Source organism: Stylophora pistillata, chromosome 11, assembly GCF_964205215.1.
Source record: "Stylophora pistillata chromosome 11, jaStyPist1.2, whole genome shotgun sequence".
In the NCBI taxonomy this organism is placed as follows: Eukaryota; Metazoa; Cnidaria; class Anthozoa; order Scleractinia; family Pocilloporidae; genus Stylophora; species Stylophora pistillata.
The window spans coordinates 12,813,017-12,838,300 of NC_142529.1; the positions used below are offsets into that span (position 1 = coordinate 12,813,017).

General features: G+C 37.8%; 1 protein-coding gene and 1 pseudogene across 1 annotated transcript in view; both read right to left on the reverse strand.

Annotated features, from left to right (window-relative positions):
• Window positions 1-11,262: 11,262 nt before the first annotated feature.
• Window positions 11,263-12,365, reverse strand: LOC148720113 (uncharacterized; annotated as a pseudogene).
• Window positions 12,366-15,967: 3,602 nt separating this feature from the next.
• Window positions 15,968-25,284, reverse strand: part of LOC111320636 (dihydropyrimidine dehydrogenase [NADP(+)]) — a 30,588-nt gene continuing 21,271 nt past the window's right edge. Inside the window, exons 15-25 of the mRNA XM_022923285.2 lie at window positions 24,537-24,721; window positions 22,753-22,968; window positions 22,179-22,343; window positions 21,442-21,510; window positions 20,507-20,590; window positions 19,628-19,748; window positions 18,633-18,895; window positions 17,850-18,029; window positions 17,163-17,309; window positions 16,753-16,984; window positions 15,968-16,350 (exon numbers count right to left, since the gene is read on the reverse strand). Coding sequence (XP_022779020.2) covers window positions 16,271-16,350; window positions 16,753-16,984; window positions 17,163-17,309; window positions 17,850-18,029; window positions 18,633-18,895; window positions 19,628-19,748; window positions 20,507-20,590; window positions 21,442-21,510; window positions 22,179-22,343; window positions 22,753-22,968; window positions 24,537-24,721 — 1,742 coding nt within the window. The 3' untranslated portion in view covers window positions 15,968-16,270. The remainder of the gene's footprint in view (window positions 16,351-16,752; window positions 16,985-17,162; window positions 17,310-17,849; window positions 18,030-18,632; window positions 18,896-19,627; window positions 19,749-20,506; window positions 20,591-21,441; window positions 21,511-22,178; window positions 22,344-22,752; window positions 22,969-24,536; window positions 24,722-25,284) is intronic.

Consider the following 25,284-nt stretch of genomic DNA (forward strand, 5'->3'; position numbering starts at 1 on the left):
AGAAAAGCGGATCAACTTTGATAACAAAAGGCTTTGTTCTTAGATAAAAAATGACCTAATATTGCTATTTATACTGACAAACTGGGTTCTGCTAGAGAGATATGATCGAAACCATTCCAAAACTGTACCTTGGATACCAAGTGGTGGACTTAGTAAGACTATCTTCTTCAGCAGACCAACAACTCCTTACCCCAATTCATTTTTGTGTCCCAGAATGCATCGCGGCACAAAAATCTTAATCAAGGGGAAATTATTATTTATCATGCAGCATAAACTTTATAAAATCGGCCGTTCATTTTATGAACGGGCACCCACTCACATCTCTTCCAATTCTTAGGCCAAGCGCAGCTCACACAGATTTCAAGATAGCTATCTCGAACTCGAATGACTGCATGAATTAAGCATGTATCGTCACCAATGTTCGTAAGGGTCACTTCAAACTAAAATTCAGAGGTTCTCAAATCTTTCTCTCTGAGCTTCTCGCTTAGTTTAGCATCTCTCTTTAGCTTAGTTGAAATCTGTCTATAGTGATAAGTTTCCTTATTTTACTGTCTATCTTTGAGCAGAGTACCGGTCCTAAGTACCTGACTGAATGTTTTCCGAAACTTGTGGTGTTAACTCTAGGAAATTTAAATTCATTATTTCTTAAATTGTACTTATTATTATTATTGATGGAAAACAACCTGAGGACGTAATCTGGGCATAAGTCATTTCTCTCGCTTAAGTAAAGACGACTTTTTCTGGTTTTGACAAAGTCCAAAAATAAGAGTATTTTAAGGCCCAATATCTTCGATGAGCAACCACCCCTGATCCTTATTCCTATATGGGCAGTGAAAGCCATCAATTGACTTTCAAAATCAGTAATAAAAGTTTTGGGCAATTTATTTCATAGCCCGTGCTGACGTGCAATTTACATCTAACTCCCGCTTTTTAGTCTATATCATCAAAATTCCGTACACCACATCTTTGTTTTATGATCTTAAAATAACTTGAAATTTACAAGAAATTTCCCAGAGTATCGTCTATTATTCTTTTCTCAGTTCGTGAGCGGGCGGTATTCTACAAATCCTGCAATCTGATTGGTTTCGAGAGCGGGCAGTATTCTCCCTATCCGGCGTGCTCACAGCGGCGGTATCCGTTCGCTCGAGTCACTTTGCAGAACATCTCAAGCTTCGTTGCAGGTTTTCAAAAATATATCTCATTCTGCCGATAGGGCAGAATTTTTGAGCAAAGACTTCAGTGACGACCTTTTGGCGATAAATATTATTCATTCTTTCTTCTCTCTCGCTCTCAAATCACTATGGTTTTTCTGCAAAAATTGATTTCGAAATAAATTTGGCGGTACTAAATTTGTTTTTAAAACGATTGACACGCGGCCTAAAACAATTTTTTATTTAATACTCTTTCACAAAAAGTAACTCACAAAGTTACAACGAGAGGTGGTTGCAGCTAACAATTACGTTAATCAATGTGACTCTCATTCGTTAATATCTGAATTCTTCAACACAATTTGTTCGTTTGTGAAACGTTCAGCGAAGTATTTGAGTTCTTCTCTCTAAATACACTTTCGGCTATTCCTTCAAATCCCTTGAATTTGGACATTTCTAACGTAAATTTCTTATCAGAAACCGGAGGAATTTGAGGAATAAAAGTCGCATTAAATCCCCTTATGTCTAGTGCAATATTTCAGTGTTGAAGAGCAGTGAATACCAGCTAAGTTGAGCTCAAACTACAACACTTTTTCACTGCCTGTGCACAACACAAGTGAAACTGTGCTTCTGGGCTTCAGTGAAACAAAGGGAGCTATTGGAAATCCTCCCTCATGTTAGTAAGGTTATGCAATGACCTGTAATTGTCATACAACAACAACAACAACAACAAAAACAACTAAAAACTGCCATCTTAACAGTCACACTAGGTCAAAGTTTTTTATAATATTTGGGTTGCTACAGTATGTTTAATATCCATGTAATATATGTCAAACTTGATACACAGATAAAGGGATGGTTATTTGCTGTTAAAGTGTTTGAACTTGAAGTGTTAATGAATCTCTGATGACAAATAAACAACAAAAGGAAAGGTCAGCTGATGAAACAGCTGTAGAAGCTTGCTCAATGAACACTTCACCAACAATGCCACAAAATGATAAGAGAAAGCCAGGCCGTCCAAAGAGTACAAACAGTGAGGATGACGAAGCCTTGTAAAAGCAACTGCGATCTAACTGACCCTCAAAACTGAAATATTATTGGAATTGTGGGGAACATTGAATAATACTTCTGGAGATCAAGGGAACATGCAACAGATTTTCTGGGAACAGGGGAACTTGATGAGAGTGAATTTCAGGGAACATCTTAATTCATTTTTTGGGAACAAGGGAAAAACTCCAATTTTTTCAAGGGAACAAGGGAACATGTACCCCCCCCCCCCCCCCTGGGAGGCCCTCAGAAATGTAGGAACAAACTTGATAGTACATACATATCTCTGTCGTGCCTTAGTTGCAACTTTTGGCTTGAAATCATTAGTTAGATAAGTATTTGTTAGATAAGTAGCCATTATGTCAACAATGTACCAGATTGGATTTGCTTCGTTGCCTTGTTGAAATATTAAACGCAGAGAGAGCCCTCGGAAAGATCCACCAAAATGATTGATCTTTTACGGCGTGATAATTATCGACTTATATGATATGTGTTAGTAGCAAAAAGATAATTTGATGCCCTAAAAGCTGATGTTAAGCAAAAGGACAATCCGCCATCCTTGATCAGATCGCGCCAGTTTAAAATGTAAGAATGATTTAAGGCTACCAAAATATTTGACTTGTTATTTGTTAAGCTTTAGATAGTTGCTGGTTCACCGAAAAAAAAATAAGCCGGTGATATATCGGTCTCCTATCAGCACAGGGAAAATAAAGAAAATGGTTAAAAACCTGACGCGCATATAGAAATCACTTACATATTTTATCCGAGGTTTACTGCATACATTTGATATGTAATTTCTTGCAGTGTACTGTCATATCATATCTGGCCTCGGAGTGCATAATATATTCTGGCAGCCTCTTTGCCCCGGCCACATTGTAACTGATTGTATGACATACACGCTCGACTGCTGAATGATATTGCCGGCTTGGTAAAGGATGGTGCAGCGTTGATCACGTAAACGGAGGAACTAGGGGAACTAGTTTACCACGAGATCTAATGATCCCTTAGCAACCTTCCAACATTGTATGAGTTTGGAAATCAGCGATGTTCATTTTTAGTAAAGGACAAGGATACATCAATGTCAAAGTTATCCAATTCAGTTAAAAATGAGAATGGGATCAGTTTGAAAGAAGATATGTATCAGACTTTCATGCCACAGTGCTAGTCACACTACCACAGACTTTCTGTGGTCGAATATCCTATCCAAGACTTAAGGTTACTTCCCACCTTTGCGGATGTCCCTAGGGAAAAATTTCGTACGCACGCTACTTTCATTAATCCTTGCAAACTATACATCAGAAGAAAGCTTAATAAAGGCAAACTACGATAAAAATATAATTTAAGTGAGTTCTCCTTTTAGGAAATGTCAGGAGTCGGTAGGAAGTGAATCGATCGAGGGTTCTTCTATTGAATTTATCGAGTATCGGATGTCGCAGCACAAGCAAAATGTCTACGTAGTCACAAGGCATCAATCAGCAAAAGTGCGTCAGGCTTTCTCGATATTCTGATTGGTTGTTTAGATATTACCATCGAAACTTGAAGTAGTTAAAAATATGCGAGGCGTGTTTTACATTTAAATGCGAGGCGTGTTTTACAAACTTACATTTTCCTCGTATAAATATTGACTAAATCCATTCCTGAAAAAGCGGCGGCAAAAATGCGATCATGTCTCTTCAAAGTCCTTTATTTGGACGTCGAAACAACCTTACGCCATAATCTTTCTTGTAGTAACGTGCTGTTTGCCCCCTAACGACCTCAGAGACGTTTGCGAAAACACAAGGATCCACGAAATGTGAAAGAGAGGATTCTAGTTGCCTTTCCTATCACTTTATCCCTGAGATGTTTGCAAATACACGAGGGTTGGTGTCACAAAATCCTGCTCTCATGTACTCACCTTTTGAAAATATAGCTGACACTCCGACAATCTTGAAATGCATGCCGACGTCCTTGGTACACAGTTTCTCTTATCAATTACTTTGCAACCTGCCCATTTTAACATTTTCGGACTTAAAGTAGTTCGGAAAGCATAGTCTCAGTCTGGCCTACTTGAGTCACTAAGAAAAGTAGAAGCGTCTGCGCACGAAGGAGGTTTTCCTCCTAGTTTTCATGTTAACATTAGTGGATTGTCGGTTATTTTCAACCTTTGAGAGCGGCTATTAAACCTTTAGACCGTTCTGTCGGATACTTACTACGAAATTGATTGTTGACCCCCCCCCCTTTCCTCGCCCAACTTTTCAGTAATAATCTGCACTTTTGCAATTGATTGATTTCTAAGGTACATCTCGACAAAGAGCCAGATAATACAATAGAGAGCTGCAAGAGATTAGATATCAAATATATGCAGTAAACCTCGGATAAAATGTGTAAGTGATTTCTACATGCGCGTCAGGTTTTTAACCATTTTCTTTAGTTTCCTTGTGCTGAGAGGAGACCAATATATCACGGGCTTACTTTTTTTTCGGTAAATCAGAAACTATCTCAAGCTTAACAAATAACAAGTCAAATATTTTGGTAGCCGTTAATCTTTGCATTTTAAACCTTGTAGACTAGAAACACAACATGCCAAATGAATGTCAAAGTTGACCGCTGAACTAAATTGCAAGCGCGACCTGATCGAAGATGGCGGATTGTCCTGTTGACTAATATCAGCTTTTAGGGCATCAAATTATCTTTTTGCTTCTAACACATATCATGTGAGTCGATAATTATCACGCCGTAAAAGATCAATTATTTTGGTGGATCTTTCCGAGGGCTCTCTCTGCGTTTAATATTTCAACAAGGCAACGAAGCAAATCCAATCTGGTACATTGTTGACATAATGGTTACTTATCTAACAAATACTTATCTGACAAATGTTATCAAGCCAAAAGTTGCAACTAAGGCACGACAGAGATATGTATGTACTATCAAGTTTGTTCCTACATTTCTGAGGGCCTCCTTGTTGGTGAAGTGTTCATTGAGCAAGCTCCTACAGCTGTTTCATCAGCTGACTGTTCCTTTTGTTGTTTATTTGTCATCAGAGATTGATTAACACTTCAAGTTCAAACACTTTAACAGCAAATAACCATCTCATCAAGGATGGCGGATTGTCCTTTTGCTTAACATCAGCCAAATGATATCAAGCCAAAAGTTGCAACTGAGGCACGACAGAGATATGTTTGTACTATCAAGTTTGTTCTAACATTTTTTTGTCGGAAAGTTCAACTACGTGCGCCCTTGATGTTCATCATCAACTGCTGCGTTTCCTCGAGAATAATCCAAATATGGCTGCGAAAAAAGGTTCTCAAAAATGGCTCAACTTACGCTATTCAAATATCCTCTCCTCGTTCATGTTTAAACTATACTCTCTGGGGAATTTCTTGTAGAATTTCAAGTTATTTTGAGTTAATAAAACAAAGATGTTGTGTACCGAATTTTGATGATATAGACTAAAAAGCGGGAGGTAGATGTAAATTTCACGTCAACACGGGCTATGAAATAAATTGCCAAAAACTTTTATTACTGATTTTGGAAGTCAAGTGATGGCTTTCACGGCCCATATAGGAATAAGGATCAGGGGTGGTTGCTCATCGGAGATATTGGGCCTTAAAATATACACCATTACTTTTTGGTCAAAACCAGAAAAAGTCGTCTTTACTTAAGCGAGAGTTAAGGGAAGAAATGAAATGAACAAGTTAAAATAATTCAATTTTCTAGAAGTTTGATAGATATAAAATACAACCCAGCTGATTGAATTTACAGATGGATTTTCAGTTTGTCACAGCAGCAATGCAAAGTTAGCTAATTAATTATGCAAAAAATGCAGGAAATGGGGTTTTTCCCGGGGGGACCCTATATCTCCCAGGGAATGAAATATTTTGACCTATTATTTTCACACATTTGTTAACTCATGATACTTAGCATTTGTACTGAGTTTGAGCCAAATGATTTGAGGTCTATCGCCCCCTGCCCGGTTTTCTCGTGGACACGCTCATAATGATAGTATTTTGACTGAGGTTTTTATTACATAGCAATTAAGTTTAGGACTTTCATTGCTAGAGTTCCATAATTAGGAATTGCTAAAGGAATATTAATTGTAAGGACTTTGGTCGTTGCATTGATTGGTTACGGCTTCCCGCCCAATTATTGTTTAGGATATCTGGGCATCCAGAAGCCATAATAATAATAATAATAATAATAATAATAATGATGATCATAATTAAGGTATAAATATTACAAAACAAGTTTAAAAAGTCTCTAACTGAGAGAAAAGTTTTGAATCTCTTCGGTATTAACTTAATAATAATAATAGATTTTTCCTTAAAAATATTTCACAAAAAGCAGTTCTGTAAAAAAAAATTAAAAGTTCAGTAAACTAAGCTACATACTAAAAAATTGACTACTTAAATTCTGGCTTGCGCACTTTCCGATGTAATGTCAGTGTCAGATATATTGGCTACTCTTCTCTTTCTCCTGGTTCCTCTGAGACACAGCAAAGCTGAACGTAGAATGGCAAAGGATATCTTCGCCCTTATCCAAGATATGGTTGTAGCGTAGACATCTCCTTTCTTTAAAGCAAGTAACTCTGCGAGGCGGCTATGGAATCTCTTGCATTCATCGGCCATTCCACCTGTACTTGTAAAAACTAATGGTGTGAATGTCGCTTGCTCCACTTCCAAAACCCGCCTGCTGTATTTCCTCTTCTTCTCATTTTCATGTAGTTGGAATATCTGTTTCGGAGACAGTTCTCAATACGAATCTGCGTTTGGGTGACACACCCGAACATCAAAGAACGCAGATTGTTGTCTGTCCCAAAACCCGCGATAATAATAATAATAATGTGCTCCTACCCACTGTATCGCAGGCATCATGGAACTGTACGAACAGCTCACACCAACAAAGGTCTACATGGCCTACAAGACTGGAACAACGGACAAGAACGATGTCAAATATAGAATGTGTGGCGAAGGTCCTGAGAGCATGGCACATGTACTTGCTGGATGTCCATCATTGGCTCAGTCCAAGCACTTAGAAAGGCACAATTTTAAGTGTTCTTCTTTGAGATGCTCAATGACCTAGAGCTCGCTGATAGTACTCCGCCATGGTTCTCAGATGTGAAGCCCAAACCTCTTTATAAGTCACCTGATGTTGAGGCATACTGGGATGTACCAGTATATGCTGATCATACATATGTGCAATCTAATCGTGTGGATGCACGTTTCATCGACCACAAAAACAAGAAGGTACTTATGGTGGAAATGAGCTGCCCTTGGATCAACAATAGAGACAGAAAGACAAAGAAAAGACCAAGAAGTATGGAGCACTTAGACTTGAGCTGACAAAACAACACCCAGGATACAAGATCTCACAAGTAAACGTCATTATAGATGTACTTGGAGGATGGTCTAAAGCTATGGAAACTGAAATGAAGGGCTTCTTTGGTACAAGATACAAAGAAATATTGCTGAGAATGCAGAAAGCTGTGTTAAGTAGCACTCTAAACATTGCAAGAACATTTAAACTGGTTACAGCGTAAGAATTTTAAGGACATTATGATTCGGTTTTTATGAACAGGATTTTATGAACATTATAAGTTAAGGATATTTTAAGAACCGAAGAGTAAATCATGAACATTTAACAAAAAACATCTTAGTATTGGGCCAATTGACACTTTTAACGTTTTATATTGATCATTTATATTTAAGAAGTATTAGGTATTATTATAGTTGACAGTCCGGTCATGCAGATAGGCTACGAATTTTCGCCCTATCTTGCTTAGCTCACTAGCATCCAAACGTGTATACTGCATAATAATAATAACAATACCCGTGCTAAAATTATTAATAATAATAATAATAATAACAATAATAATAATAATGATACGCGTACTTCGGTTTGTCTGCTGCTCTAGAACTTTGAACATTTAGCATGTTTTAGCGTAATTTGGTTTAGTTTATTATATATATACATATACATATTTTAACCTTACTTTTTAATCGGACATTACCTTTTAATTCTGGTATCACTAGCCGGAGCACAGGCTACGCCTTGGCGCCCTGTGTTCCTCTTAACTGTATGGCATACAGATAGTTTTTACTGCTGATAATAGTACAAGACTTTTATCGCGCCCATGCTAGGTTCAGAGCGCTGCACAGCTATACGGATAAAAAATAAGATAAAGATGACTAAAACAACTTACCAAGAGTATTAAGCAAAAACCTAATGACTAATTCAAGACTTGATCAAACAAATGAGTCTTCAGGTTGGATTTAAATGTCACAAGCGATGGTGCTTGCCGTATGGCGTCCGGAAGCTGATTCCACAGATATGGAGCTATATAACTAAAGGATCTGCCTCCATAAGTCTTAAGCTTGAAACGAGGAACTTGTAACAGTTTGTTATCGGATGAACGCAAAGCTCCAGGTGGTTTATATTGTACTAAAAAATCAGATATGTATCGAGGTGCTAAAGCTTTCAGGGCCTTATAAGTTAATAGTAATATTTTAAAGATTATACGTTGCTTTACAGGTAGCCAGTGAAGTTCTTTAAGGTCTGGCGTAATTCGGTCATATTTTCGAGTGCAGGAGACGAGACGCGCCGCAGCATTTTGTACCCGCTGAACCTTATCTAATAAGTATTGTGGCAATTCAGCCAACGATGAATTGCAATTGTCCAGCTTAGATGTTCTAAAAGCATGAACTAATGTTTCAGTATCTTTCTTAGTAAGACATTTCCTAATTTTAGATAAATTGCGTATGTGAAAGAAAGCTACTATACAGGTATTTTGAACTTGATGCTCATGATTCATAACATCGTTAAACACTACTCCTATGTTTCTAACTGACTCAGTTGAAACTACTCTGACACCAGCTATTTTGATGTCACATATTGGTGGTCGTGGGCGATGCTTGGCATGTATAACCAAAAACTCAGTCTTATTGCGATTGAGCCTAAGCTCATTACATGCCATCCATGCATAGATCTCTTTAGCACAGGCCTCCATTTTCAACAGAGCAGCAGATTCATCATTAGGCATAAATGGCACATAAATTTGGCAATCATCGGCATACAGGTGGGACTTAAGGCCATGTTTTCGAATTATGTCACCAAGGGGTGCCGTATATAAGGTGTAAAGGATTGGACCCAGTACTGATCCTTGCGGCACTCCCCATTGCAACTCAACAGAGGATGATCTAGCATTTTCAATTTGGATAAACTGTCTGCGCCCCTTTAAATAGGACGCAAACCAATGGAGAGCATTTCCCTTGATGCCATATCGAGAGTTAAGTCGACTTAATGTTGACATGGTCTACCGTGTCAAAAGCAGCCGTTAAGTCAAGTAATAAGAGAAGGACACTTTCCTTTCTGTCAATTGCATTAAAAATGTCTGACTGCACTTTTAGGAGAGCGGTTTCTGTACTGTGAGTCATTTTATAGGCAGATTGAAATATTTCTTGAATCCTATTAGCATTGAGGTAGTCAGTAGTTGGCAAGCTACAGCTTTCTCAGTGACCTTAGACAACACTTAATGTCTTCTTAATGTCTGTCTCGTTATCATATAAGTTTCACTTATGATCTTTAAGCTTGTTTTTCCTACCGTATTTCCTATCGTGACCCGTATTCGCAAAGTTACCCTCAAGAAAATTCGAATCATACCAGCTGGTTGCTTTATGAGCACTGTCCTGTAGATTAGTTTGAATAATACGAATATTCTTATCGATTTCATAGAGCTGATGGTCGTCCGCATGCATGTTGATATTAGAGTACATATAAAAGTCAAGTCGTTCGGAAATAAGTTCCACAATAAAGGCCCAAAGGAGGATCCTTGAGGGCAACCTTTCTTAACCTCTTTCCAGGAACTAGCGGTTTCTCCAACTCTTAGTCTGTTGTAGCGATCTGTAAAATAGGATTTCATTACCACGATACTAGGGACTTTAAGGTCGGCACACACGAGGGGACTAGTCCCTGCGACTAGTCCCACCGACCAGTTTCATGCGACTAGTCCCTTCGTGTGAACTACACATTTCTGTGGTCGCAGGGACCAAAATTTGGTCCCTGCGACTGGTCGCACGAATTCAAACTGGTTTGAATTCGTGCGACCAGTCGCAGGGACTTGTCGCATGAAACAAATGTTTGTCCCTTCGTGTGAACTGTTTGTGCGACCAGTCCCTGCGACTAAACGGTAAATAAGCCAATCACGGGTCAGTATGATGCGTGACTTCCGGTATTTGTAAACATTGCAGTTTCTAATGATGAAATTTCCCTGACTTCTAGATTTCTACAACTGAAGAATAAAAAACTATTTCTAGTTTTGTAAACATATACAGATGTCTTGGAGCCGTTTTGATGGAATTTTTACCCTATTTGACTGTGTCTGTTAAAAATAAAATAAAAAAAACCAAAAACGGAACCCGTAAAAGCATGAATAATCGGACTGAATAAGTGTAGTTCGTTTGCGCTGATGTTTAATAGTGCTACAATGAAAAGTTACCAAATTTTAATTGTTTTCGTGTAACGCCCCAGACTAAGAGACATCTTTGCCTCTAAATTTTCCTATGTTCTTGTGCAATTGAGTGCCCTCGTGTGAACACCTTAAGGGACTAGTCCCTGCTACCGGTCCCCTCGTGTAAACCCTTCAAAGACTTGTCGCGGGGACTAGTCGCACGGACTAGTCGCAGGGACTAGTCCCCTCGTGTGTGCCGACCTTTAAGATACGGTACGCTGAATCTGTACTACGGATACCTTGGCCGCGATGGACTAGGGTGAGTACGGCGTATTTCCCGCCAAATACGAATCGTTAAGCTACAGCGACACTACGGCGGAAGCTAAGAGTGCAAAGTGTTGTTGTGGAGTCATTTTAATAGCAAAAATTTCATCCTTCAAGGAAGCAAGAGAGTTAATCCGTCTTTGTCAGGCTATGGGATTAATTACATTTGTGATGACGAGTTTCTGTTGCTTTACACTAGCTACGAATCACAAAACTTAGAACTTCCGTATCACTCGTTCGTTCTCTGAGTTTGACCTCGAAAATTTTAGGGACGACGAATGTTTGGCACAGTTTAGATTTAAAAAAAAACCCACATAGCGGTACTTGCGAAATAATTTATTAATTCAAGATATATCTTGAATGGTGTAAACCACTAAATAAATTTCTAACAAAAGGCTATGTGGAAGTCATATTTGCAGAGCCCAACAAAATTCACTCCTATTTGAAAAATAGAGAATTCAAAATGACACTAAAAAAACAAAATCAGTAAATTGAAGCTGCAATAAATTTACAAGGGTAAATCAATCCATTGTCAATCTCTGTTAGGGAACTAAGTTACTATTTTTTCCCAAGTCTTTCTAACAACACCCTCATGGCCTGTGTCTGTTGTTGCTGTTGCTGCTAAAAAGCCTTTTGAAGTGTTTGCATCTGATCTTGTTGTTTTACCATGTTTGTAATCATGGCCTCCTGGGTTTTAAACATCTGTGCTTGCTTCTCTTTTTCGTTTTCAACTTCTATTGCTTTCAAAGCGAGCTCCTCCGTCTTCGCGGATCTTGAGCTCCTATTCTGATTTTTCGCGTAGAAATTCGGCAACATCAGCTCCGCTTCTTCGTTGCCTTTTCGCTTTTCTTTCAAAGTCCTCATTAGCCCTTCTTTTTGTTTCACCAACTCTTTCCAAGGCTTGGAAACGCGTCTCCTTGGCTTTTTTGCGATCTGTTTCGACACTCCTTCTGTCACAGGATTCCCTCGTTGATTCTGCTAATTTCTCTCTTTCAGAAATGTCTTCCAACAGTGCGTCGAGCTCTGTTGGTTCGGGAGATATACCACTTGCATTTTCTTCTTCTCTACTTTACGGTCGAAATCTTCCGAGTAGCAAGTCAAATCGCTCTCTTACTGCTCTTTGATTCACTTTGAATTTGACTGCAGTTACACTGTTAAGGTTCTCGGAAATTTGCGTCTAAATTCTTCCTCTGTCATTACTCCCTTTCTTAAACTTATAAAACCGCTTCTCTACCAAAATTTCTCTGCACAGCAACACTTCGTGCGCTGTTGTCCTCTCCATTAGCCTGTTGTAAAAATCAAATTAACAGAAATAAATAAACATTCTAGTAACTTGTTACACGTAACAGTATCCACCAGCTTAGTGCCGGATCATAAAGCAAACCGAAGAGCTCGACTGAGTCAAAAAGAATAAAACAAACGAAAACGATATGGAAATAATTACGATTGCCGCTTGGCAGTGTTGGCGGCGGAACCTGAAGCTGTCCCTGGTTTTGATATCTTTTTTCTACAAGTAAATTTTGACCAAATTGCGTTTATCCATGATACATCAACTCGTAAAGAAACGCAATTAATTTAATCACAAGGAAAAAATTCAAATAATCAAGACTTCAAACAAAATATTACGGCAAATTCTGACGTACTCACCACTACGGGAAAGAAGTGATTATGCCGTAGCAGATGGCAAGAGTACGGCGTGAATTCCCGCCTTAGACATTACGCAGTCGGACAAGTTGTAAGTGTAAGCTCCCTCGTCGGAGCTCCGACGAAGGGCTAACGCTCGAAACGTCAGCTTTTGTAATCGTTACGGTGGCCAATTTACCATTTCAACTTTGTTGATATATCCAAATTATTTCGTTACTCCCACCGACGCAGCCCCAAACAGTTTCTTTCGAAACTATCGGCCTTTAGACAGTCAAAGGCTTTACTCATCTCAGTAGTCAGTAGGCCGACGCTTTCCCCATTTTCAACTGCATTTTTCCATTTCTTTGTTAACAGAAACGACTCTCGTGAGTTTGATGTGCTACAAACAAAGTTGGCTTTCTTTCCTGGGTCTCAAGTAAGCAAGTCATTCTTAATTCTTAATAAAGGAAATCTTTTTGTAATATAATAAATCCTTTGTTAACCAAGCTTGTTTATTAGCCTCGTTCGTTTTCGCTTTTTTATGGACCTAGACGAAGTCGCGGTTCATAAAAATGGTTGTCATCTCATCTTGGTACCCATCTCTAACTACACTAATTATTTTTGTTGTATTGGTGTACCCATTGATTCGAATCTTTCATGGAAAATTCATGTAGATTACATTTGTCAGAAAATCAGTAAAACAATCGGAATTATCGCCAAGCTCAGACATTTTGTTCCCCGTCATGTACTTCTCACTTTATACCGCTCTTTAATCTTAACCTATATCAGCTAAGGCATTTGTGCTTGGGGTCACACTGCTGGAGCGCATCTTCATAAACTACTAGTTTTTTAGAAGAGAGCCCTTAGACTAATGTTCTTCGCTGATCCAAGAGCTCATGCAGTTCCGTTATTCTTACAAACCAAACAGTTGCCGATATCATTCTTGTGCTTTGAGCAAATGAGCCTTTTAATGTACGATGTCCACAATAATCTCGTTCCTGAAAACATTAAGAACATGTTCACGAATCTGGCTTCTGTCCACAGTTACCAGACTAGATCTGTTACCAATGAAAATTATTATGTTGAACAAGTTAGAACTGAAAATATAAAGAGAGCCTTCTCTATTTCTGACATCTTGATTTGGAACAGTATTCCACTTCCTATCAAAATACTTAAAAAAAAAATCAATTTAAAAGCGCAATCAAGGAAAAACTCTGAGATTTCCAGTATATACCACAGTCTGCCCTCCTGTTTCATTCTGTCTATAAGCCACACGGCAAACTAGATTTCTTTTAGGATTGTTCGTCTATATATTATAATTATACAGTCATACGAATATTTTTTTTCTATAGAATTTTTTCTTTTATTTTCCTCTCTTGTGCCCGCCTCGAATAGCCCTAGCTACTTGCGGGCCCAAGCATTGTAATTTTCTTAAGCTTAAATAAAATTTGTTGTTGTTGCTGTTGTATTATCTATCGGTCTGTAAGATGCATGTTCCGCAGCAGTAGAATTTCATGTCAAAAGAAACTGATTTTACAATTTCAGGTCTTACATTTTCATTGAATTCCTCGCTATTCTTCCGCAGAAAGCTAAAGTTAGACAAGTTCTTTATTTGACAACGTAAATCTTACTGTTCCAAAGTGCGATCCTGCTAAACGGAAGAGGTTTTGCAACAAGATTTGAGTTTTAAATGGGACACAGCTAGCAGCATACTCTACTATACTGCGTCGAAAGTGAAATTAGTCTAAGGTTGCATTTAATCAGCTCGGGTTTCTGCACTGAGTCTCTCTAAATGTAATGTCACTCCACGACTCTATTCAAGTACCTATTTCTTTTCGCTCTCCCGTTCACGGGACTGCTTCCGGCAGAATATTCTTCGAAACCGACACAGGTTTTCTGGCTATCTGGAAATTTAATTAAAACTGCGGCAGAGAGCAAAAATGACAAAGAATAAAGGGTCAAAGAAACCTGGTTTTCTTTTGCATATTTCTTACCAATTTGTTCTTTAGTTATGTAGTTATACTGTTCTAAACTCCTAAAACAGAATCAACCATGATCCCAACGGATTTCACGACGGTAGTCGAGTAAGGGGTTTGGGATCTTCACGATACCCCTGTGGGTGAGATTTGGGTTCTGCAGACGACGACCCTAATAATAGAGACCCAACAAAGTCTTTCTCCCACCTTCTCGCCCATTAGCGTTCTGTTTGAACTACTGGGTTTACAAACACCTGAATTACTTCCGCAGAAAATGATTGATTTTTGAGAACAAAGTTGTGTGAATCTCACGTTGTAGTTTTACGTGTGCTCCAGGCTACTAGGCTTTTTCCGGAATGTTGTTAATGAATAACTTTTTACAGATGCTTTTCAAGGACGGAGACGAAGATGATGTGGTACCTGAAGCACACTTCTCCAGCAGAAGTAGAGAAAAGAAAAGGATTACGTGCAATTTTCAAATAATAAAAAGTTGCACCGTCTAATCAAATACAAAATGAAATTTACTGATAACATCGATGACCATGTTCCTGTTTGCGATTCTTGACTCCAAACCATTACACCAACTCGGACAACACTCAACAGGAATTTCACTGACTATGCGCATCACATTTGACGATAAAAACTTGCGACAAAACGTTGCTTGATAACATTGTAAATTTAAAAACGATAAAATCTATAGAAAGCTAAAATCAACGACGTTTCGACGTTAACATAACGTCATTATCAAGTCAAGAATGTATAAAAACAAGTTCTATAAATACTAAAAACGAACAATAAGAGAAATTAATTTGCGGGTTAAACAAAACGTTTAGCACGTATAGAGTCCGTTTGCACGTTCAGATTAGGTTTGAATTTCTTAATATAAAGCATTTTAAAGACTAAAGAATCAAATTTGCTTTGACATTTTCTCAGAATCTTAAAATGACTATCATTCAAACGATCCCTCCTACCATGCGCTTCATGAAAATGCTTGTCAATTGCCGAATTTTTGTGTTCAGCGACACGTTGAAAAAGGTGTCGGGCCGTATAGCCGACATAATCTGCATCGCACAGATCACATACAAAATGTTAAACAACGCATCGCTGATTAACAATTGACGGCTTAAGTTCTTTAGGTTTTAGGTCTTGTTCTAATTTCTTGCTTACAAAAACTGGCTGCAAAACGAGGCCAATCTTATTACGGAGATCACACAGCTGTCTCCGAACAGAATTAGCTGAAACCTGATCTTTGAATGGTAGATTACTTCTGACTATGTTGCGATCGTCAGCATTTCTCTCCGCTGTGCCTACAGAAGTGCATCACCTGTTCGTTATTGTATTTATTATATTCACTATTATTGCATTTACTAACATTATTCACAAGCATTGTATTTACTGTTGTATTCACTAGTATTGTATTCACAAGCTTTGTATTCACTAGTACTGTATTCACAAGTATTGTTTTCACTAGTAGTATAGTTGTACAAAAAGTAGGAGAGATCAAACCCACTTCCCTAACACACAAAAACACACAATGGATTACAGACTTAACACCAAGAATTCTCGTCCATTTCTCAACCTATCCCAAGTTAATCAATCATATCAAATTTAAGACCAGAAAAAGAGTATCAAAAGTCTTCCCTCAAGATGAAATACTTGATAGATAAAATGTCTGATGATTGATGTGGAGTGCCTACAGTAGAGCAGAACGACTGCTGATTGAGTTTGATTCAAGCTTCTCCAATAACAGCCAGCGGAACACCACGGCTTGGCTTGTAGGGACCTTCCCTTGGAACCATCTTGATACAATCTGCGAAAAAAAAAAAAAAAAAACACCCATAAAATTCAGCTATTAAATTTTCAAAATATTAATCGACATCGACCACGTTTTTTTTTGTTCTTGCATGCATTAATGCAATCTGATTGCATCAATTTATTTGCAATGTTTTGAAGCCTTTAAATTCTAATTTCACCTTTAAAGCCGGAGTAAACTAAGAGGAAATGGTAAAATTGTCCTTGTTACGATGGAGACAAGAAATGAGCATGATGACAGACTAATAGCTGTCTGAGAAGCTGCAAGGTTCGTATTAAGCCCCTATTGAACTGCCTTAAGCCCCTATTGAACTGCTTGGCAACTCAGCACACAACTGATACTGTCGCTGAGAAGGAAAACACTAAAAACATAGAAATAAGGAATCTGACGAAGTCTCACCAATAACTGGGCAAACAGAAAAGCACAATGTACAGCCAGTACAGTCAGCAGTGACACGCGGAAGATGGGTTTGAGCATCAAAGGTGATGGCCTGGTAGCCACAGTCATTACAGGTCATGTAGCATTTACCACAGTTTATACATAAATCTTCGTCAATTACAGCAACAACTTGTTGTCTGTTATCCAGGTCACCATAGGAACCAATTCGATCCAAAGCCGCGCCCACTACATCCTGCCAAAGAAAATGCTGATGCTAAGAAATATACATACCAGAAATTTATACTTTTAAACATTACAAAGAAGGAAAGATAATTACATGAATGCATTCAAGTTATTCCAAAATTGATGTTAACTATTGAATAAGTGTTCAAATTGTGCCCTTTGAAGTCTACAGTCAGTATTCAAGTTACCTTCAGTAATATGGTAGGTTTGTCCGGTTTGAAAGCTGGCCTGACTTCCTCGGGCTCTAATCCTTTACCCAGCAAGTCAATATTTTCTTTATACCTTGCGACAACAGCATTTCTTTCCTTCAGGAATGGTCCAAAACTAGGAAGGGACTGTCAAGATAGAAATTTCGTAAATAAATATCTTGGTCGGATGGTTAAGATAATTCCTGGTTACACATAAGTAAACAAGATTAAAATGAAACTTGAACTGGATTTGGATAAACGACGCTTTTTTTCTTTTTAAACTATCATAGCTGTAAGGACAGATGCCATTTCGGCGGCTGTTTCACAATTTTCCTCTGGCTAATATTTCCACCTACTCTTGTGCTATGCACCAAGAAGAAAAATTAACAATATCAATACATGTAATAATAAGGATAATAACAATAAATGTAACGATATCATAATGGCTTTAAGCAGGGCACACGGAACGTACACAACAGATAGTTTCCGTAAAAATCCATTATAAAGCTATCTATCACATTCAGAAACAAATCTACCATTCAAGTGCAGCTAATAATTCTATATCCACACCTTTCTGAGACACAAAAGCGATGACTCACACTTTTCTCTCCGCCGCTCTTTATAGTTTATAAAGCAACTTTTACGACGACCGTCTACAACTCAGTACGTAAAGTGATGATGTCTAACCTTTCCAACAAGCTCAGCTATTTTTGGAACAGTTTTGCCTTTTTGGTGTTTTGGTGTAGGAGGACTTTGCCCTTCCCAAGTAGAGAGTTCTTCTACAGTTTGAAGGTAGAGCAAGCACTTCAATCCAGTTGTGTAATCATCAATTAGCGTGAAATCTTGGTTTTGTACAGCACTCGATACCTGAGTAGAAAATAACAAATTACATATAAGTAGTCGGCAGGTGAACAAAAGACAAGGTTTGCCGACTTTAACCATATTTGTCAACATTCGATGTCTCAACTATACAACCCATCATAGCAGAATGGTTCATCACATTTGAGACAGACGCAACTTTTCTACCTTTGTTATTGCCCTACGATTGTTTTCATTTGTTTTCAAGGTTTTTTTTTTTCTTTTTTATATAGAGGCCAATTGAAAGAGAGGTGTAAATAAGTATATATTTTTAAACGAGAAAAACAAACTTGTGAACATACAATATTCAGTTATCACGAAATATGAATGTTACTAAATGACAAGAAAGAGGGGGGATACAGAAGTCGAGCAAGTTATTTTAACTTTCCTTTCCTTCTCAACTTTAATCCTATAAGTATTGAGGCCAGTTTCGTCCTTAGGGTATAATATAAGCAACTAAGAAAGCCCAGTTCACTTCGTTAACAAAGAAAAAATGGTAAATAAAGCTAAATGGCGAGTTTTTCTCCCTAAACAACCCCAAATTTTCCATGATGAAAACTTAACTTATTACATGCTTTTTCATGACACAAAGTACTGAGATGATTATTTCACCTGAACAGCAGATGCTCCGCAATGAAGGAATTGAAGCGCAGCTTCTGCACTATCCACTCCCCCAGTAGCTAAGATTGGAAAACCCGGAAGGGCTCTGCCAATCGCAGATACAGCTCGTAATGCTATGGGACGAATTGCATTACCCGACACGCCTCCATAAGTTGTCCTTTGTTCTTTTCCAACTGCAGGCCATGCAGCACTGTTCGGACGCACGCCCATCAAGCCAGACACTGTGTTAGTTGCAGTCACTCCATCAGCACACCCTAAGAAAATAATGCTTTTTATTCCACTAGATTACCACGAATCCTTAAAAGTCACTAAGGTTTCCATCGATCAAGGTTCTACTGTTCATCAAGGGGTAAGGTAAGTTGCGGTTACTCGTCTAAATAAAGTAATCAAAAAAGTAAAGGCAAACTTAAATGTTACAAAAGAAAGTGTTCTTCTTCATAGTGTTAAATTTACACTTAAAATGTTTTAAAGGCCTATCGTTTTCATTCCTTCTTGAAGATTCACTTGTCCGAAGGACAAGTACAATTGATGACACGCTAGTCCCCGAGAAAAAATCCGACACTGTTCGGGGACAAGTGGTCACCCTGCCGTCATTGATTTTCATAATTGTATCTCTTTTTATCTTTCAAATGACTCTGACCAATTATGAATGATTTTCATAATTGTATCTCTTTTTATCTTTCAAATGACTCTGACCAATTATGAATGATTTTCATAATTGTATCTCTTTTTATCTTTCAAATGACTCTGACCAATTATGAATGATTTTCATAATTATATCTCTTTTTATCTTTCAAATGACTCTGACCAATTATGAATGATTTTCATAATTGTATCTCTTTTTATCTTTCAAATGACTCTGACCAATGGAACGAAAAGCAAAAGTACTTAACGGGTAAGATTGGCCCCCGGGACCACTTAAGTTGGAAGAAAAGGGAAAAAACTTCGTCTATTCCTCTTCAAGCCAACTTAACGACAAATCATACCTTCTTTGGCAGCTCTGGCAATGTTGACGATATCTGTAACATTTGGGGTTAGTTTTGCAAAAAACGGAATTTTAATGACACTTCGTATCCATCTGCAAATGTTCCGAACTAGTTCTGGATCCTGTAAAAAGAATAAATTCGATTACTTTTCTTACATGCAAACGTTAGGGTAAAAAGAGTGAAATGATCCGACAAATTAAGTAATCAGGTGTGTAATAGAAATGCCATAAATTAAAATGAGGAGACTTAAAAGCCGTTGTAATTTCTATGGTTCATGATGGAAATTGAAGTTAAGTCAGATTGATTTTAAACTTTGCATCGCTGAAGAGCAGTCGATAAACAGTGATTCTAAAATAAAATTTGACTGTAACAACAGCATCAGGGCTCGACACTAACGGTAGCCCACTAGCCAGTTTGGTTAGTAAACAGACTGAAATTCTCATAACATCTAAAGACATCAAAGATGTCACTAGCCACTTGGCTAGTAAGCTGAAAAGTTAGTGTCGAGCCCTGAGCATCTTGTAGAACGGTTCAAAGTACATTAAATTGTTAGTTTAATTGTACACCTGAAAGAAACATTGCAATCTAAACTGCCTAACCTCCCTTAACACTTGTAAACATTTTGTCTGCATCGACGCTTTCTGAAAGACCGTAAACCTTGCAGAATTTGTAAAACAAATGAAACACAAACAACTCTGCCAAATAACTGTACCCAAATCAACAGATTTTCCTAATCTACCGAAGTTTCTCGGTTATAAGGCGCACTCGGTTATAAGACGCACCCCAAACTTAGTAACTTAGTCAATAGTCTCAATATTTGAGACTAATATGGTTAAGTCGGTTGAATATAACGGAAAATGGAAGGAGAGCAACACAAACCTGACCACAAGCTAGACCCATGCCTCTCTCTCCCATTCCATGTGGACATGATAAGTTCAATTCTAGCGCATCCGCTCCTGAGGCCTGTAGGAGAAACATTTCAAAAATAATTCAGGAGTAACAATTTGAAGAAATTTGAACCTACCTTTCATATCAAACTATGAATTTGAACTCGGTCAGAAAATTATTTTGTTTGCGTTACGACATACTCATTTTTTACTGGGTTTGGACTGACACTTGTAAGTTGTCATGGCCATAAGGTATGTTTTTTTTTTCGCAATTCAGGCATTCTGACTAGTACCTCGTATATTGAAATTGATATCTGGTTTAACTGTGAATGTTCACGCATCTTGCATATTAGAATGAGGAATAGTCGTATCATTTACACCAGTTTAACCCTATTAACGTCTGCTTGGTTTGTAGTCTTCAAATAAAACCACCACATAAAGGTCCCACAAAAATCTTGTTCTAGAATTTTGATAAACTGAATATTAGGGTATTTCAAGCAACAATTTAAGAATAATGCACACGGAATGCAAAAAAAAATAACAACAATAAATAGAGTTTGTCATCAGTACACCATGGACATCTCTATGACGCAAAAGCGTGAAACTGTGAACAATGTGCTTTTGATGGGTTTCGCCAGGAAAGGTATAGTTACGAATATAGAAAGAAGTTTATGTAAGATAGAGCAGCCAGTGGCGATAGCCCAAGACGAAACAGGTCCAATAATGTTTTGATTGAGACAGCAAATGGAGACAGCAAACTAACTTTTATTTCAAAGGCAACTTCTTTATCCCACTCTACAAAGTCTTCACCTTTTCTTTCGAAATTGAAAAAAAGTTCCTCCAATAAAGGTAACAGCCGGTTATAGCTTGTTTGAAACACTACACCATAGCGATTAGAGCCCAATTTTACAAAAAAAATTATATTACCTCGGCCATTATGGCCAATTCAGTCCAGTCTTCCTTGGAATATCCACACATGATGCTGGCAATTACGATCTAGCGAAAGAAAATGAAATAAGAGTCAGAGAACAGTTAAGTGCCTAATCTTATTAACCTAAAACATAGGAATTATGAAGCGAATTATGTATGACAAAACACCATTTCTGGACAAACTTAAAATCAGTTATTGTCACTTGACCGTTTTCGTTTTTACCATGACATAGATTTCTCTTGATACTACTTAGAATTTGGAACCACGTGTTTCCACCAAGATCCTTTGTATTTGTATATATTTTATTGATTTCTCCACTCCACGTAGTAGTAAGGAAGTAGTAAATTAAGTTGCATAATGAACAAGGGTAGTAACTACTAAGCAATTCTAGTTCTGTCCATTCACACTCTAGACAGGAGAGGGCACATTTAGATAGCTATTACAGTGTCCCTTAATTTGATAATAAAAAGTTATTCATTAAAACCAGACTTAACTAAAACGGCTTAGATCAAAGAAGAGATACAACTATGAAGACAAAACCCTTGTGTCTTTATGCGTATAAGTCACAACTGATAGCTACAGCCATATTAAAATGATTTAAAAATAGTTGAAAGATCTGATTCGGACCTCCATTTGGCCTTTCATGGAATTGTCTTTGTTTTCATCTGGTAAAAATGGTCTCTGTTAACCAACTAACAGTACAAAAATGTATCTGCGTACAAATCACACAAACCCTGTCAGGAAAATCTTTCTTGAGCTCTGTCACTGAACGACACCAATAAGCTGCTGTCTTTTCACTGATGAGTTCTATGTTCAGAAAAGCTCCTTGACCTGGCCCATACAGATGACCTGACGTTGTTCCACGCACTATGCGGGGTGACACATTAGTTACAACGTCCTATATTACAAAACAAAACAAAAACAAAAAAACAAAAAAAAAACACACACACATATACACACACAACCGAAAATGTTAAAAATCTGCAGAACTAAGTAAGGAGGTGCGGTATGGCTACATTGTCTTTTTTAATGATAGTATCTCTCTAAATATCAGGATTGACTTGCACTTGGATCGGATAGTGTTAATCAAACAAAACAATCCATTTTCTTTCCAAAAAAACTCGATGTTCCCTAATGTCTCTCTTGTTGGTAACATATCAGTGTAAATTTTTAAGCAGAAGCCAACAATAAGTCCAATTATTCTTGCCAAGATTTTCAAGATCAAGCTCTGTTTTTGCTACGTTAAAGCTTGTGATACAATCTGCGACAATCAGATGATGACGAGAGGCGCAAATATATTTCATTACCTTGTCGAGTGCAAAAGTCTTAGTTACGGCAAATCCCCAGCCAGCTTCAAATCCTCTTCTGATCATGGCAGCAGTAGTAGTTGGAGGTGCACTTGCTAAGCCAAATGGATTCACAAACTTTAATCCACATATCTCTATACTGAGGTCCACTTCATCAATAGGAGTGTAGAACTTCGGTAAACAGGGCTCCTTTGGCACTGGTAGACCGTATAGTGCCTATAACAACAATACAGTGATGTTGATACTATTCAACCAGTATCGTGGGAGAGTATCTAGACGGGTTTATTAAGTCATCTGAGAAGCAAAATAACAGATCTTCATCCGTTTTAAGAAAGGTTAGTGATGGTCACTAGGGTTTAATAAAGTAGACATTGAAAGAGTTGGTATACAATCTATGTAAATTATATTTGGAAGGAGGAATATAGTTTCTGTTTACTGACAGAACTCAAAAACATTAAGTAGTATCCACTTGCATTAGCATCCAAAGAGAAAGACAGCAATCGTGACAAACAGAAAGACAACTGTTTTCACTAAATTAAAGCGTAAAACGTCGATATACTTCCAAGACACACTACGTCAGTCTTCGCAGATCTGCTACGAAGATTATCATTCTATGAAAGTGTATCAAGAGCTGCCTTGCAGGCAGCCAATAACACAGAATGGTAGAGCCAAGTAGCAAGTTTAGGACGACCATTGCATGTACCCTGTGACGAGTGTGCTTTATGATAAATTTATGAAATTTTGTTACGAATGTGAACGTAAAGAGGTTCCTCAAGTCCAGAAGGAAAACTTTGAAATGACGTTGACAGTTCAATGAATGATCTAATAAGCATTACCTGAAATGATAGCTTTGCCTGAAGTGTTATGAACCTTACTTAACCTCGCGGTCCAAAGAAAAATAACGGTTTTTCTTACATCTGTAATTTACTTAGCGCACTGCGATTTTTCAATTTAGCGGCCACAATAAAAAGCTGTTTTGGTCGCCAAAATCTCTCATATTTTCTACTTCCTTTTAATGGGACATGAAGCGGTCCTTAAAAAATAGCTAGGACCTCAAACACAGTTTTGAAGAGATATACAGTCAACAGCATCAGCCTCTCATTTGACAACGCCTCATCAAGGTTGTATCCATTTAAAAAAAAAAAAAAAAGAAAGGAAATCAATGATGACAACTTCATTACTCGTACTGAATTCATTGCTAGTACTGAAAGAAAACTGAGTATCTAAGAATCTGATAGTTAGGTAGTAACTAAAGGTTTAGAAGCAACACACAAGTAATTTGTTAAGAGGAAAATGACATGCTGATAGAAGGAAACGAAATGTAAAACGAATGTAGCCAACCTGTTCCAGGGTTCGGATAATATACAACAGCGTCACAGAGCACAGGTAAGACAAAACGAAATGTAAAACGAATGTAGCCAACCTGTTCCAAGGTTCAGATAGTATACAATAGCATCACAGAGCACAGGTAAGATAAAACGAATTGAGAGGAGGAGTAAACTACTTTGTGTTTGCCCGCTGTTATTATGGTATCGCTCTTTGGTTATTGAACACCTCAAATAGGCTTTAAGTGTATCAAGACTATGACTGAGGAACAGGAAGTCGAAACAAACAATTGTGCTGAGAAGCAAAACAATTAAACTCAGTCTTGATTATGTTTCGATCCCTTTAACATAAGTTAACCGCTTGAAGTGAGCCAGCAACAAAGAGCACGACAACAAGCGATATATCATTGTTCATTCCACTTAGGGCATGTAACCAACTGTTACGTGAAAAGGACAAACCTGCAAGTACTTGTGAATATGCCAGGCAGCTTGCTTTCCATCATTGACACTTTCCACTGTCGTGTTAGCTAACCCACCAATGTCTCCACCACAAAATATTCCAGGTTCACTCGTACTCATTGTCTGTGAATCCACCTCTGGGAGCCCCCACTTATTGAACTTCAGAGGTGTCATAGCATTGATAACTGTAACAATTTACAGACTACAATGTACATGAACTGGTTAAGTATTTACAACGTTATACGTTGTTTATCATATTTGCAAACAGTGGTAGTTACTTGCACTGCGCTACATCTTCGCGGCGTATTTACATGTTTAGTGCGAAATTGAATAACCACACTACTGGAGTATAAACTTTTGTGAACCTGTACTTCGTGTAACGACGATCAATTGACCAAAAAAATCGTAATCTCAAGGGTACACCCAAATCATGATCTTCTTTAAAAGAAATATTAAACCTTGCTTACCACAAAAAAAATTACTTAGTTTGACGTAACACTTTTCAAAGAAAGATGTGAAGTTTTTGCTCACTGAATTCAATAAACTTGTCGAATTCTAGTAGTAACTGGCAGCTTATCTCGATAAGAGAGACCAAAATGTAATAAATGTAACAGAATGGTTTCAACAACAAAACGAATTTACGACAGAATTCAAAAGCATCAGTAAGCAATTATACTGAAAGATTGTTTCGCCTCAGGCTCGTTAAATATTGTTGACTAATCCCCTTGACTTCATCTCGTGGATTTTT